Raw genomic sequence first — 13,146 nt, forward strand, 5'->3', positions numbered from 1 at the left:
AGTGTAAAGAGTTTATGTGAGGAAATGCTGTCTCTGTTTGGAATCCAGTTTTATCAATACTAGATTTGCAATTAGCACCTTTCACATATTTCACAAACACTCAGATCTCTGATGCTACATGCCATTTGTGTTGTTCATTCATTCATTTATCTCAGCAGTCGTTACTGAGTGCCTTTTATATGCCAGGTACTGGAAACCTAAAGATGAATAAGATAAAGTTGTTGCCTGCAATGTAGAAAAATGTGGAAAGGGATGAGACAAGTACAGAAAGCAATGTAGAAAATTTTGCAATTTTGCAATGTAGAAAAATATGGAAAGGGATGAGACAAGTACAGAAAGCTTTTTAAGCATCCGAAGAGAAGGCACAGACTATGTGTTGAGAGGATTTGAAGGAGGATGAATTTTTATTTAGGGAGAGAAGTCAAGAAGCCTTCTTCAAGATATTAACATTTACCTTTGATTTATTCACTCAAAGAACTGAATACTATCTACCATTTTGCTGTGTCAGGTTTTGTGGATTCAGTGGTGAGCAAAATAAATGTGATCCCAGCTTTCATGGAGCTTACCAAGGCCTAGTGGGAAAGATAGACATTAAATAACAACAACAACAGAAACTAAAAAGTATATATGTAATTGTATACTAGAACAATTACCTAGAGAAAAGATTAGATTGGGTAAGAAGAGAGTCTAATTAAGAGTATGTGTTCTGAGAAAGAGCCAGTTATGTAAGGGCTTAAATATGAATAGGATTTTAGTTTTAACTAGGTTAAGAGTGATGAGATAAGCATTCCAAGCAAAAAATAAAATAGCTTAGTTTTAGACGTGATAAATTTATTAAAGAAAATTAGATCTTAGATATTAACCTGTTTATAGTTAGAGTGGGAAAATATAACTAAATAATTATAACTAAATAAATTATGACTACATAAACAACTAAATAATTAAAATTCTTTTTCCATTCTAACCATAAATATGTAAATTTTAAGCTATACTTTTCTTATAGCTCACAGAATGATATTAGAAATTTATAATAATTTATAGTTCAAGTAAAATTGGAATTACCAGATGAAAAAGATGAGGTAACACTACATGTATACTTTTTAAAATTTTTAGCAAAACCAGAAAACAAAAAGTATCGCTGAAGAGCTGGAACTCAGTACACTGAAAATCAGTCACAGCCTCAATGAACTTAAGAAAGAAGTAAGTATTTTTTGCAATCTAGCCTCTTTTAATTCTTTGCTAATTTTCATGTTGTATAGTGTGTATGAACTACATCAGTATTAGTATGTCCTTATGCCTAGAAAATGATTTTAAAAGTTTTCCTTTGACCTAATTATTTTGAAGCAACCATTTGATTAGTGCCATCACTCTCAACGTTTGTACACGAACGTTCATAACAGCTTTATTTATAATAGCCCCAAACTGAAAACAACCTGCAGTTTCATCAACAGGGGAATTGATAAATGAATTTTGGTATAATTAAACCAATTATTCGGCAATATAAAGGAACAATACTCATATAGGTAACAATATAGATGTCACAATGTTACTCTGACTGGAAGAAGCTGGACACAAAAGAATGTGTGTGTGTGTGTGTGTGTGTGTGTGTGTGTGTATCTATATATATATGTGTGTGTATATATACATGTAAATATATAGATATATATCTATTTGGAAGAAATTCTAGAAAAGTCAAAACTAATTTACAGAAATCAGATCAGTGGCTGCCTGGGGTCAGAAGTTGGGGGATGTTTACTACAAAGGGGCATGGGAGAACTTTTTGAGGTAATGGAAATATAAATATTGGTTGTGGTGGTGGTTACATGGGTATATATGTTTATCAAAACTCATTAAACTGTACTCTTAGTACATTTTATTGCGTATAAAGTATTCCTTAATAAAGTCGATTTTTAAAAATATTCTTTCAGTTTCCTGCGTGAAAACTTAGTCATCCCATAACTTACTTGGTCACTCTTACATAATTGAAAGTCAGTTTAAGTCAGGGGTTTGCAGACTGCGACCAGGCTGCCTGTTTTTCTAAATGAAGTTTTGGAGGACGCAGTCCTGCCCATTCGCTTACATATTGTCTACTGCCTTTTCACTACAACAGTAGAGTCAGGTAGTTGCAATAGAGACTGAGGGCCTGAAAAGTCTCAACTATTGACTCTCTGGCTCTTTACAGAAAAGTTTTACCAATCCCTGCTTTAGGTCATAAAACACAATCTCAGTTCAAAAATGAGAATGTTCAATATATTAATCATTATTTTAATCTTCATTCAATTGTAGGACTTCTCTCCTGTTCCCCATTCCCCCACCTCACCTAGGGTTTTTGGTGGAAAGCATGGTCTCTTGTCTCTTTTTCACACCCTTCGTCCCTCACCTAGTTTCTGTTACTGATCTTTGCCAGGTGTGGCACAGGGAGAGAAGACAGGAAGTGGGGAGGCGGAAAGTTCTTAGTGGCTGGTGCCTTCCTAAGATGCTTTGGGCTCAGTAGATATTTAAAGCTGACTTTCTCTCTCATGGATGCTTGAGTGTATTCATCAGAAGATCCCTGTTGTGCCCCTTTCCTCTTACCACAAGTCCCATGTCACGTTGCTCCCTCTGCTTTGGATGTGCTCGAAGGTGAAGGGAGTCACAGTAAATGCCATCAGCTCTCAATACAGAATTCTTCACAAAAACCTCTCCTCTCCCTTATCTCTTAATTTCTTGATTCTTTTATATCTTTGAAGTGGGTCAAGGGCTCAAGAGAACAAAACTGGTTTTTGGATTTTTATAAATTATGTATATGGTGATCTATTTCACATCTTACTTGGTACCAACCTCATTTTAACATTTGGTAAACATAGAAGGATATGGTTTTCTATGGTTTTAAAAAAGCCTACCCTTTTTTTCCAGCCTATTCAATTTTAACTAAACTATTGTTAAAACCGTGCTATCAGGAGAGCATAAAATCCTTTGGTGACAGGCTGAGTGGCTTTCCACACGCTTCATTTTCCTTACCTCTGAAATGAGTATAACATCAACCTAGAAAAATTTTTGTCAGGATTAATGGTGCTAATGTCTATAGAGCTGCTGGAGTCAGTACATTGCACAGAGCAGGAACTCGGTGGTTTTCACCCTTCCTCTCTTAGGGTTGTTAAAAAGTTGTCCCTAGAAACATTTGTAAAAGTTCCATGACCTTGGACAAGTCACTCAGTCTCCAAGGACCTGTTTCACAGTCTGTAAAATAAAGGGCTGGTTTTAGGTATTTTCTGAGGCCTCGATGGCTAAACAAAGTCTTTTAAAATTCTTATGTGGCATTTAGTTTCCAAAACAGTGTGTGTGTTTGATGCCTTTGTTTCTGACTATAATTATTCTCACTTGATTGCATGAATGCGGACTACCCTATTGTTAATTTTGTAGAAGTTCTTATAATTTGAATCGACACTGGAGTACTTCCAGGAAAAAAATCACTTCATTCAAATAGGCTTCAATCAAGGTCATATTTTTCTGGTAAAAGTATTATTAAAAATGATCTCTTTCTGGAGAACCCCAAAAGTTCACACCTGTCACATCATTTTTTTTTTAAAGTGGGATAAAGAGAAGATTTTGGAGTTTTAATAGTACTCAAGTATATTCAGTATGAGTGAGCCATACTTAAAAAATCCATTCCACCCAAAGTCAAATAAAACCTTTTTTTTTTTAACCTAAATTTTTATGTATTGTTTCTCCTGTAACCCAAGAGTTAGAGAGTAAAAGTTCTGAGTAGCAACTATAGATAGACTGCACCTCCCCCCGAGGGAAGGGATTCTGTCCTTCTTGTCCTGTATGTCCAGCCTCTAGTCCAGGGCCTGCCATGATGTAGGTATTTAATAAAACTTTGTTGAATACCTAATTGTCTGAATCTCATATGGATACTTTTTCAAAAGTCTGACAAAAAAGTTACTAATGATCACAAAGTACTATTTGGTTTTCCTCTTAGTACTGTGAATACCATTCTCTTAATACTGTTCTATTTCTCACTAACTTTAAGACTAGCAGAAATAATTTTTTTAAGGTCAAAGAGCTATATGGGAAAGAGCTGGTTGATAGTAGGATGCAAAAAGGACCAGGCTACTCTGCCAGGATGACCAGTTCATCTTCTACAAACAGCATTACTGCCAACACCAGGGGACTCAAAGATGTTGATATCACTCTGCCCTGGGGAGAACTTGCAAGCTCCCCGATGCTACACACAAGTGCCACTGCTACCACAGGGGACTTTATGCTTTCCCCGCCACAGAGCAAGTGGGATTGTGTTGAGGTTGCTACTCTTTTGTTTTTAAAGTGATTATGAGGTGCATGGTCACAAAACCTTATTGTTTGTTGTCCTTCTTTGATCACCCTTCACCCCACATCTGTAGCTTCATAGTACAGCAACTCAGCTGGCAGCTGATCTGTTAAAATACCATGCTGATCATGTGGTACTAAAAGCATTAAAACTTACTGGAGTAGAAGGAAATTTAGAAGGTTTGGCTGAATATGCCTGTAAACTCTCGGAACAGAAAGAACAGCTTGTCGAGGTGAGTAATAAGTTTACTTATTAAAGAAATTGTAGTTTCATGATAGCTGTGCTATTATTATGAGGAAGTATTAACGCAAATACAGATTTTGATTAATTTACATGAGCATTTTTCTCCTTTGGAATTTTAAAGGTATAATATTTATCAGTTCTGTTCTTACAACAGTCTGGCTTCTGAAAACAACCAAAATTGCTAAAACCCACAAATGCATTTCTTAATCTTCTTTTCCTTATTCTCTCAGCGAGATTAGACGTTGGAGTAGGGCAATGGAGATGCACTGTATGACCTTGTTTCTATTTGAATCTGTTGGGATGCAGCAGGAAAGAGATGGCACACTCACATTAGGGTAATTTAAAGAGGGTTTCATAAAGGAGGTATTTACAGTTGCAGAGACAGGGTGTGGAGGAAACCATGGGAGTGCAATAACTGGCATTAGTGACAGCAGAGCTGGTACCGCCCCTAAGCCCAAAGTGACAGGGGAGTGAGTGGTTACTGGAACTGGAAGGGCATAGAGTCTTCCAGAGAGCCACCCTGAGAGGTTGTGATTTTAGGACTAGACACACAGACAGTCCAAAGTATTCCTGCAAGGAATGAAGGCCCATCCTGTCCCCATTTCTGCTGGTCTATTCCTGGGGCTTCCTATTGGCCAAACATAGCTGCAGACTACCGTAGGTCAATCTCCTAGGGAAAGAAGCGGGTTTGAGAAAGAAGGAGAGTGAATATAGAAGGACAAAGAAGAGACATTCAGTACAATACACTTTCTTCAAATCTCTTATTCTGTCCGAATCTCTGTTATGTGTAATTGGTGCTTTACCTGCCACTTTTGTTATAATTCCAATTGTTGATATTCTAAGCCTTCTACCTATGGAGAATGTCAGACATCGGCTAATAAAAAAAAAAACCACAACATATACTTAACCCACGTATACCTTGTATATGAAAGGTATGCCCTAGTTAACATGTATATAAATGCAGAGATAGGAACCATCTAGCTGTCTTCAAATGATCTAATATGCCACACTCACCAGATCTCAAAGACTCACGGTTAGAAGGAACCTTTAGACTAATTGGACTAGCTTCCTCTCCTTCACTTGATTATATCTAAAAACTGCTAAAAAGCATTATTTAAATGACCACAGATACATCTCCTTTTAAAAATAGTTTTGATGCTATTTTGTTTGTAAAACAAGTACTATGACTGTAAGCAAACTTGCTAATTGGAATCCTGCAGCAAATCTTTTTAAAAGATGAAAAAAATTTTTCTAATTTTCCTTTTTAAGCCTCAATATTTTCGATAATTTTCACTGATATAGGCTCACATCACATCAGTCTCGCCTAATCCAGTGTTATCTCCAGTGAAAGGTGTGTTAATTGACCATGAAGGAAGGTATTTTTTTGTTGGCAGAGAGAACGTGTAACTTGTAGTAATTGACCTAGGTTAGCTGAGAGATCTCTGGCAAGTCACTTCTCTGAGCCAGATATCTTTATAAATAAAACCTGTGGGTACTACTAGATCCTTGCAAAGATTCCTTTTGGTCCTAACAGTCCTCGAACATCTTGCCGTGATCCCACAGGAAGTAGAAACAGTATGTTCCACCCTTATTCATTCCTAGAGAATCCGTTGGTAACCAATATAGTGTTATAATTTCTTATTAATGTACAAATTTACTTTTCTGGGTTTTAATGTTGTATTTTCTTTTTTAACTATAAAATAATACCGTGTATTGTGAAGAATGAGGATGTGAAAATTGACCTATAGATACGTTTTTTTCATAGAGCTGTCGATTGTTGCGACATGTATCTGGGACAGAACCTCTTGAAATAACCTGTATTCATGCAGAGGAGACATTTCAGGTGACTGGCCAACAGGTATGATAAACAGCAGATTGCTCCTTCTGTGTTAAGTCTTCTCTGAGTGTCATGACAAATTGTGTGGAAGGAAGATACAAACGGTTCTGCATAACCACAGGCCACATCTACCAAGAGAAATGAAGATAGTGGAATTTTCGTTCACCAACGTGTGCTGGAACATAGCTGACATTCCTTTGGATTACCTGGTCATCTGCCAAACTGGAGATTGGCCCATTTAACTGAGGCCCTAGATTATATCTACTTTAATGAAGCGGTTTACAGTGCAGGTTGTTGTAACATGTTTGCAAAGTAAGTTATTATGTAACGAGCCATAAAAAGTTTTGACTCAGTAATTCCTAAGAACATAAGGAGATTAAAGAGAAAAAACAAAAAACAAAAAAAAATTTGTTACAACATTATTTATAAGATTCAATTGGAAGCAAAATAAGTATTTTAAATTAGGCAAATAATATGACTTAAAATAATATGAAAACTAGAATTAGCAACATTGAAAAGTGTTTTGTTAAAATGTTAGGTGATAAAAGCAGCATCCAGATTCGTATATATACACTAATTACTATTATATAAAATGGACATATATAAGAAAATGACTGTATGGGAATATGCAGAAGTGAAAGTTCTTGTGCTTGTTTGGGAGAATTGCACATTAGTTATTTCTGAATTTTCTATATTTATCTTTATAATTTTCAAAGCCTTTTAAAAATCGATATCCCATTTAATACTGTGCCTGTCAAATTAAGGAAAAAGTGAGGGACAGACTTCCTTTCTAAGCCCTCAAATACAGTGTACCAGGTGTTCTTGTTTCACTTATCATGGCCAGCCCAAAAGACTTACTCCTAACTGCAATAGATGTCAAGCTTCTGGATTTATAGCTGAGAACAGTGAAAGTGACTTAGAGACAGTGGTGGTGTGTGCCCTCCAGTGGAACCATGTTGCACGTTGGAGAAATGATTATATGCTCTCCTGTAGAGGACACTGTCAAAGGCTTAGCATGGAAACAAACTACGTAGTTATACGTGGATTTTCAACTGTGCAGGGATCGGTGCCCCTAAGCCCTGTGTTGTTCAAGGGTCACTTATATATGAGTGATTCCCAGCAGTTACCATCTGCTGAACATTTTATTATAACCAGAGCATCTCTGTTCGTTGAGAGAAACCAAGGCCTTAATATTTGCTTGTCCAATCGGGAGTCATCCTACTTGCTTGGGCTATAAATGTATTTCAGTAGAACTAAAGGATTTGACTCTCCTGCCATATGCAATCAGCTCTTTGGTTTCAGCTCTCTGCTTACTGTTTTTATTGCAGCAGTGATGTTAGGAGAAGCCAGATTTTCTTCCCCAGGATGATGATAGAGCCTGTTGTCAGCTTGTATAACTCAAGAAGCTTTTTCTGTTCCCATTGCTTCAGCTTTTACTCCTAGTCTTTTCCATCTGTCTCACAAAGGGATCATTTAAGGAAATAGATCACGCTTCTAGGATAATTTATATTTATTCCTGGTTATCTCTGCTTTAGCAATGTCATTTTTATACTTCCTTTAAAATGTTAGATCATATCCAGGACACAGTTGAACACTTTGTATACTGTACAATGGCTCCTTGTTGAGAAGGCAACAGTGCTGAAATCTAGTTTGTAGCCAGCTGGCAAGCCATGTGTCCACCTTCCCTGAAGATAGAGAACCTTGTTCTACTCATTTGGCTGCCACTGTCTTGTCAGGTCTTGTGCCTGTGGGACCGCGCCCACTTAGGAAGAGCACCTAGTTCTAATTTCTCGAAGGTAGCATAACTCTGATCATATCGGCCTTGTGAAAGCTCTCCAATGACTTCCTATTTGGTTCAGATTACAGTCCAGTCCTTACTGTGTATGTTCCTCCATCACATGGCCATTAGCAACCCTCCTTTTCTTTTCTTCATATTGGTCCAGTCACACTGGCTGTTCCTCACACACACCAGAAATGCTCCCACCTCATCCCAAACTACTTTCCTTAGATTTCCCTATGGCTTCCTCACCTTCTTCCATTCTTGGTTTAACATGCCACTTTTTCACTAAGCGTGTAACTTAAAATTATGTGTCTACCTAATACCCTCCACCCTCCTCACCCCTTATTTTTATACATATCATTTATCGTCTTCTAAAATATCTTATAATTTACTTATACATTTTTAATTGTCTCTCTACATTATAATGTGAGCCAGGGACATTTATCTGCTCAGTCACACCTGTTTCCCCAGCATCTGAAACACGGGTACAGGCCAGGCATGTAGTAGGTGAATGAATAGCCATATGCAGTAAGTTCTCACTTAATGTCATTGATAGGTTCTGTGACTTTAAGTGAAACACAATTATCTATAACAAAACGAGTTTACCATAGGCTAATTGATATAAGCAAGAGTTAAGTTTATAGGGCACCTCATCAATGTTATCACATAATGACACTGAATGAAACAACTTAATTGGAGGACCTGCCGTATTAGTTACTTGGTATCTCTGAGCCTCAGTCTCTCTAACTATAAAATTAGATTATTGCTGATTTGGGAAGGGTCGCATTTTGTGTGTTATTGAGAATTAATATTAATGTATATTGAGCACCTGACGTATCTACCATGTGAATGCATGTTACTACTTCTACCATTATCACGACTTCTACCATTACCAACAATACTACCATCTACCTACCATTACTACTACCACTACTCCTGTCACCACGACTACTACCACTGCCACTACTAATACAAATACTACTGCGCCACCACTACCACCACCAACGCTAGTGCTGCTGCTACTACCATTACCACTGCCATTTCTACCACCACTACTACTACCTACTGCTGTCACTACTACCACCTCTACCACTACCATCTCTTCTTCTGTATTATGCAGTACACTCTTTGTAGTCTGAGTATAACTCTTTTGACTTGTGCTATGGAAATGACTTTGCCGAAACAGTTTTTCTTGAATAAAGATAACTGCTCCCTGAATAAAGTTTTGTTTTAATAATGTGTGCTATTAACTATGGATAAGATGATAGGAAACCATGTGTTTTGTTCTACCATGTATCTCCATATCGTCCACATGGGGTTTATGTGGGGAAATTATTCATAGTTGTTTATTGAGTTGATTTGAACAGTACAGACTTAACTTTGGTCTCCCATGTGATTCTGAGAGCTAAGATTTTGAAATTCACACCTATTTATATTGTGTTTCTTTAGATAATTTCTGCTGCTGAAACACTAACATTGCATCCATCTAGCAAAATTGCTAAAGAAAACCTAGATGTATTTTGTGAAGCTTGGGAATCCCAAATCAGTGACATGTCAACTCTGCTAAGAGAAATCAATGATGTGTTTGAAGGAAGACGAGGTGAGAAATTGACCACATATTGAAATATATTATGATTTTAATGTAACTCTTTAGTTTTTTAGTGTCAAACTTCTGATGCAAAATGAATTATCTTGTCATAACTCAACTGAGTTATTTTTATAGTAAACTGTCTTCCACAAAAAAATTATGAAAATAATATGTGTCCTTTATTTTAGTATCTAAACAGTAAAATTTGGTGTACAACAGTGTAGTAGATTTCTTTGAATTAATATTAACAGTCTAGTTTTCCTATTGAAATTAAGTCATTTTCTATTCTAAATTGTTCTTTAGTTTTAATACGAAGGTTCTTCTGCAATACAGTAATTATCTGATTTAATTCTACTAATTTTATAATGAAATGAATGTAGTTATTTGATTTTCAAATTGCTTTCCTTACACATGGATGGAATCTCTTTCCTTGATGGCTACGTAATCTTGGAATATTTCCTATGGTGGGTAAGTTCATCGGTATTTCCTCAACATGTAGAATAGCGCTATCCAGTGTACAGGAAGGCATCGTTTTTACTTTTTATTTTAATGTCACCTGGGAATTTTCTTTATTTCCCATTGTACTGTGTCCTGTTTTTATGTTTATGTGTTTTTATATATTTTTTTCCCTTTCTAATGGTTTCTGTTAGTGTCAAGCATGCTTATTTTTTAAAATAAAGTCACAGTAACATCAAATTACATATTTATTTTTACTGAATATGAACATTTAAACATTTCATATTTAGCCAACCAAGGGAGGCCATGGTCTTCATATTAGAGGGGACCAGATAAAAAAAACTCCACTTTTTCTTAGTGATCAGGGTAACAACAGTTAGAGTTTGAAATTAATTTGACAAATAAATGTCAAAAAGAAGCCTCTCATAGCTTACAGACTATCCCTCATTTAAGGAAGCTGAATTTCCTTGGTGCTGTTTGAACCATCTTAGAGTCAATATGACTAAGTTTCAGTTTTTAAAGATGTGTATGGCAGCCTCGTTTTCATATCTCTACACATAATTTATCACTTGGCAGACTGGATGCAGGGGATGCCATACACCATAATGAGGAGTACAGGAAGAGGAACATGCTTATGGATAAATACAAGATAATCCGAGGGGACATATGAGTCCGGAACAAGGGAGTGATTCATCCAGATAAGAGATGATGGGGCGATGATAGTAGAAATGAAAATGAGGACTGATGTAAGAAGAATCATATAAGTAATATTAGTAGGATTTGATGAGTGATTGATCGTAGAGGTACAGGAAGGTTTGAAGTTGACAGCTGGTTTTGGATTAGAATATTTTAATCCTACTCCTGAGGTTAGCTAATAATCTGTCTATCCTTTGAGTGGTTAGGGATTCATTTTAAGTGAGTCTGGGGACATGAATTTTTTTCTGATTGATCATGCCATATAGAGCCCCTCCAGAACCAAAAAAACAAAAATAACCCCAAAACCTAATTATGAATACTTCTAATAGAGAAAAGTCTGTTACATCTTCAGTGAAATAATGAGGCTTATATGTCCTTGGGGAATTCGTGTTATTGTGTAGAGATGCAGAGAAGCTCTGGATGTTGAAAATGAGAACAGTACTTCTCAATTAGGTTTTCATAAGAAATCATTTTGGTACCCTCATGAGAGGGCCTTTTGTATTTAATTGTGCACTTAATTTATCTTGAGGTGTAAACTCAGAGGTAAAGATTCACAGTTGTGGTATTGATTTAGGGAGTATTAAGCAAAGGATGTAGTGCTTTGAAAATAATTCTATAAGTTAAATATCTGTACCAAGTATATTTTCCCCAAATATTCCTGTTTTTTTCTAATAACTTATAATGTTTATAACTTGTTTTTATCAGATATAGATATTATTTGTTTATACTACCTCTTTAATTTGATGTAATAGCTGAATATAATTGAGTCAATATATTCTTGCTCTGCTTAATATCAATGGCTATAATTAGGCTCATATGGAAAAAACTATAATATTCATTATAAAATGATTCAGATTAATCTTTTTTTGGTATTTTATCAACTTAACTTGGTTTATGTTAGAATTGGGGGAAACAGGGACAGCCTTGCAGACATAGCATTTGGAGGAAAACTATCTGAAGAATGATCAATTTTGCAATTATCCTTAAATCTGTAAAGCATTCTAATTGAAGGATGGGAATAGGGAGCAATACAAAGTACCTGTAAGAGGACCTCAGAGATTGGAACTGCCCGGTGACTAAGAATTGGTAAATGGTAATGGTAGCAAACGAGATTATATAAAGGCTCTCTCTGTATTGCATTTATTTCCCCCTACCTTCTGGTTTAACACTATTGTACCTCGGAGAAATAAGAGATACTGAAACAGTTGGCTTCCCGCTCCGCACCCCCCTCCCCCGCCCCTTTTAGAAAGTAAATGTGAACATTTCAGGGTCATGGGCACTATGGAGCATCACAAAGGTAGATAATACAAGATTGCTTAACTAAGCTAATTTTACTTAAGTAATGATTGTGCCCTTTTCTCTAGCTTATTAAGACCACTTTTTAGCAATGTTATGGACAAGATTCACACTTCGAATTAAGATAGATGGTGAACTTTGAGGTTCTGTGTGACCTGATGACAGTCTTCTATTAATCTTCTCACAACGAAATTGGGGTTAGGAGACAAGGTTTGGAAATTCCCACTTCCTCTTTAAAGTTTTGTTTTTCCCTTACAATTCTGACATTACAAAGAAATAATGGACTCATAAAGCTATTCCCATGAACCTTTCAGGCTGACCCATAATGACACTTTGCCGTCTAGATCAGCATTGTCCGATAGAAATATGACGCCAACCACATATGTACTTTAAAATTTCTAGGAGGCACAAGAGAAATTTAAAAAGAAACAGGTGAAATTTATTTTAATAATATTTTAACCCAACATACCCCAAATATTATCTTCTCAATTTACAATCAATATTTTAAAATTATTGAGATCTTTTACATGTTTTTCTTTTATATTAAGACTTCAAAATCCAGTATGTATTTTACACTTACAGCACATCTCAATTCAGACTGGCCATGTTTCAGTTGATCAGTAGTCACATGTGGCTAGCGGATTCCATATTCAACAGCAATTCTAGATGAAATTTTAAATGTTATGAACAAGTTTGCCCTGTTCATATAATAGTCATTCTATAAGAAATGACATAATTTAGTGTTCTTACATTATATTTACTTTTATTAGATGGAACTATATAAAATTGCTGTTTTTATATGTCAAAATTGTTGAGTATCAGTAATTTTATACAGTTTCACCTAATATATTATAGCTGAACACATTTTCCTTGAAATCAAGAAGCAATTACTATTCAAATCTTATGTTGAATTTTTACTCCAGATATAACAAACTGTGTTT

General features: G+C 35.9%; 1 protein-coding gene across 1 annotated transcript in view; it reads left to right on the plus strand.

Moving 5' to 3' along the window:
* CTNNAL1 (catenin alpha like 1) overlaps positions 1-13,146 on the plus strand; it is a 39,074-nt gene that overhangs the window by 14,094 nt on the left and 11,834 nt on the right. The window contains exons 7-10 of the mRNA XM_023533470.1: positions 1,114-1,200; positions 4,383-4,541; positions 6,318-6,410; positions 9,619-9,769. Of these exons, the coding sequence (XP_023389238.1) occupies positions 1,114-1,200; positions 4,383-4,541; positions 6,318-6,410; positions 9,619-9,769 (490 nt within the window). The remainder of the gene's footprint in view (positions 1-1,113; positions 1,201-4,382; positions 4,542-6,317; positions 6,411-9,618; positions 9,770-13,146) is intronic.

Source organism: Pteropus vampyrus, unplaced genomic scaffold, assembly GCF_000151845.1.
Source record: "Pteropus vampyrus isolate Shadow unplaced genomic scaffold, Pvam_2.0 Scaffold103, whole genome shotgun sequence".
Classification (NCBI taxonomy): domain Eukaryota; kingdom Metazoa; phylum Chordata; class Mammalia; order Chiroptera; family Pteropodidae; genus Pteropus; species Pteropus vampyrus.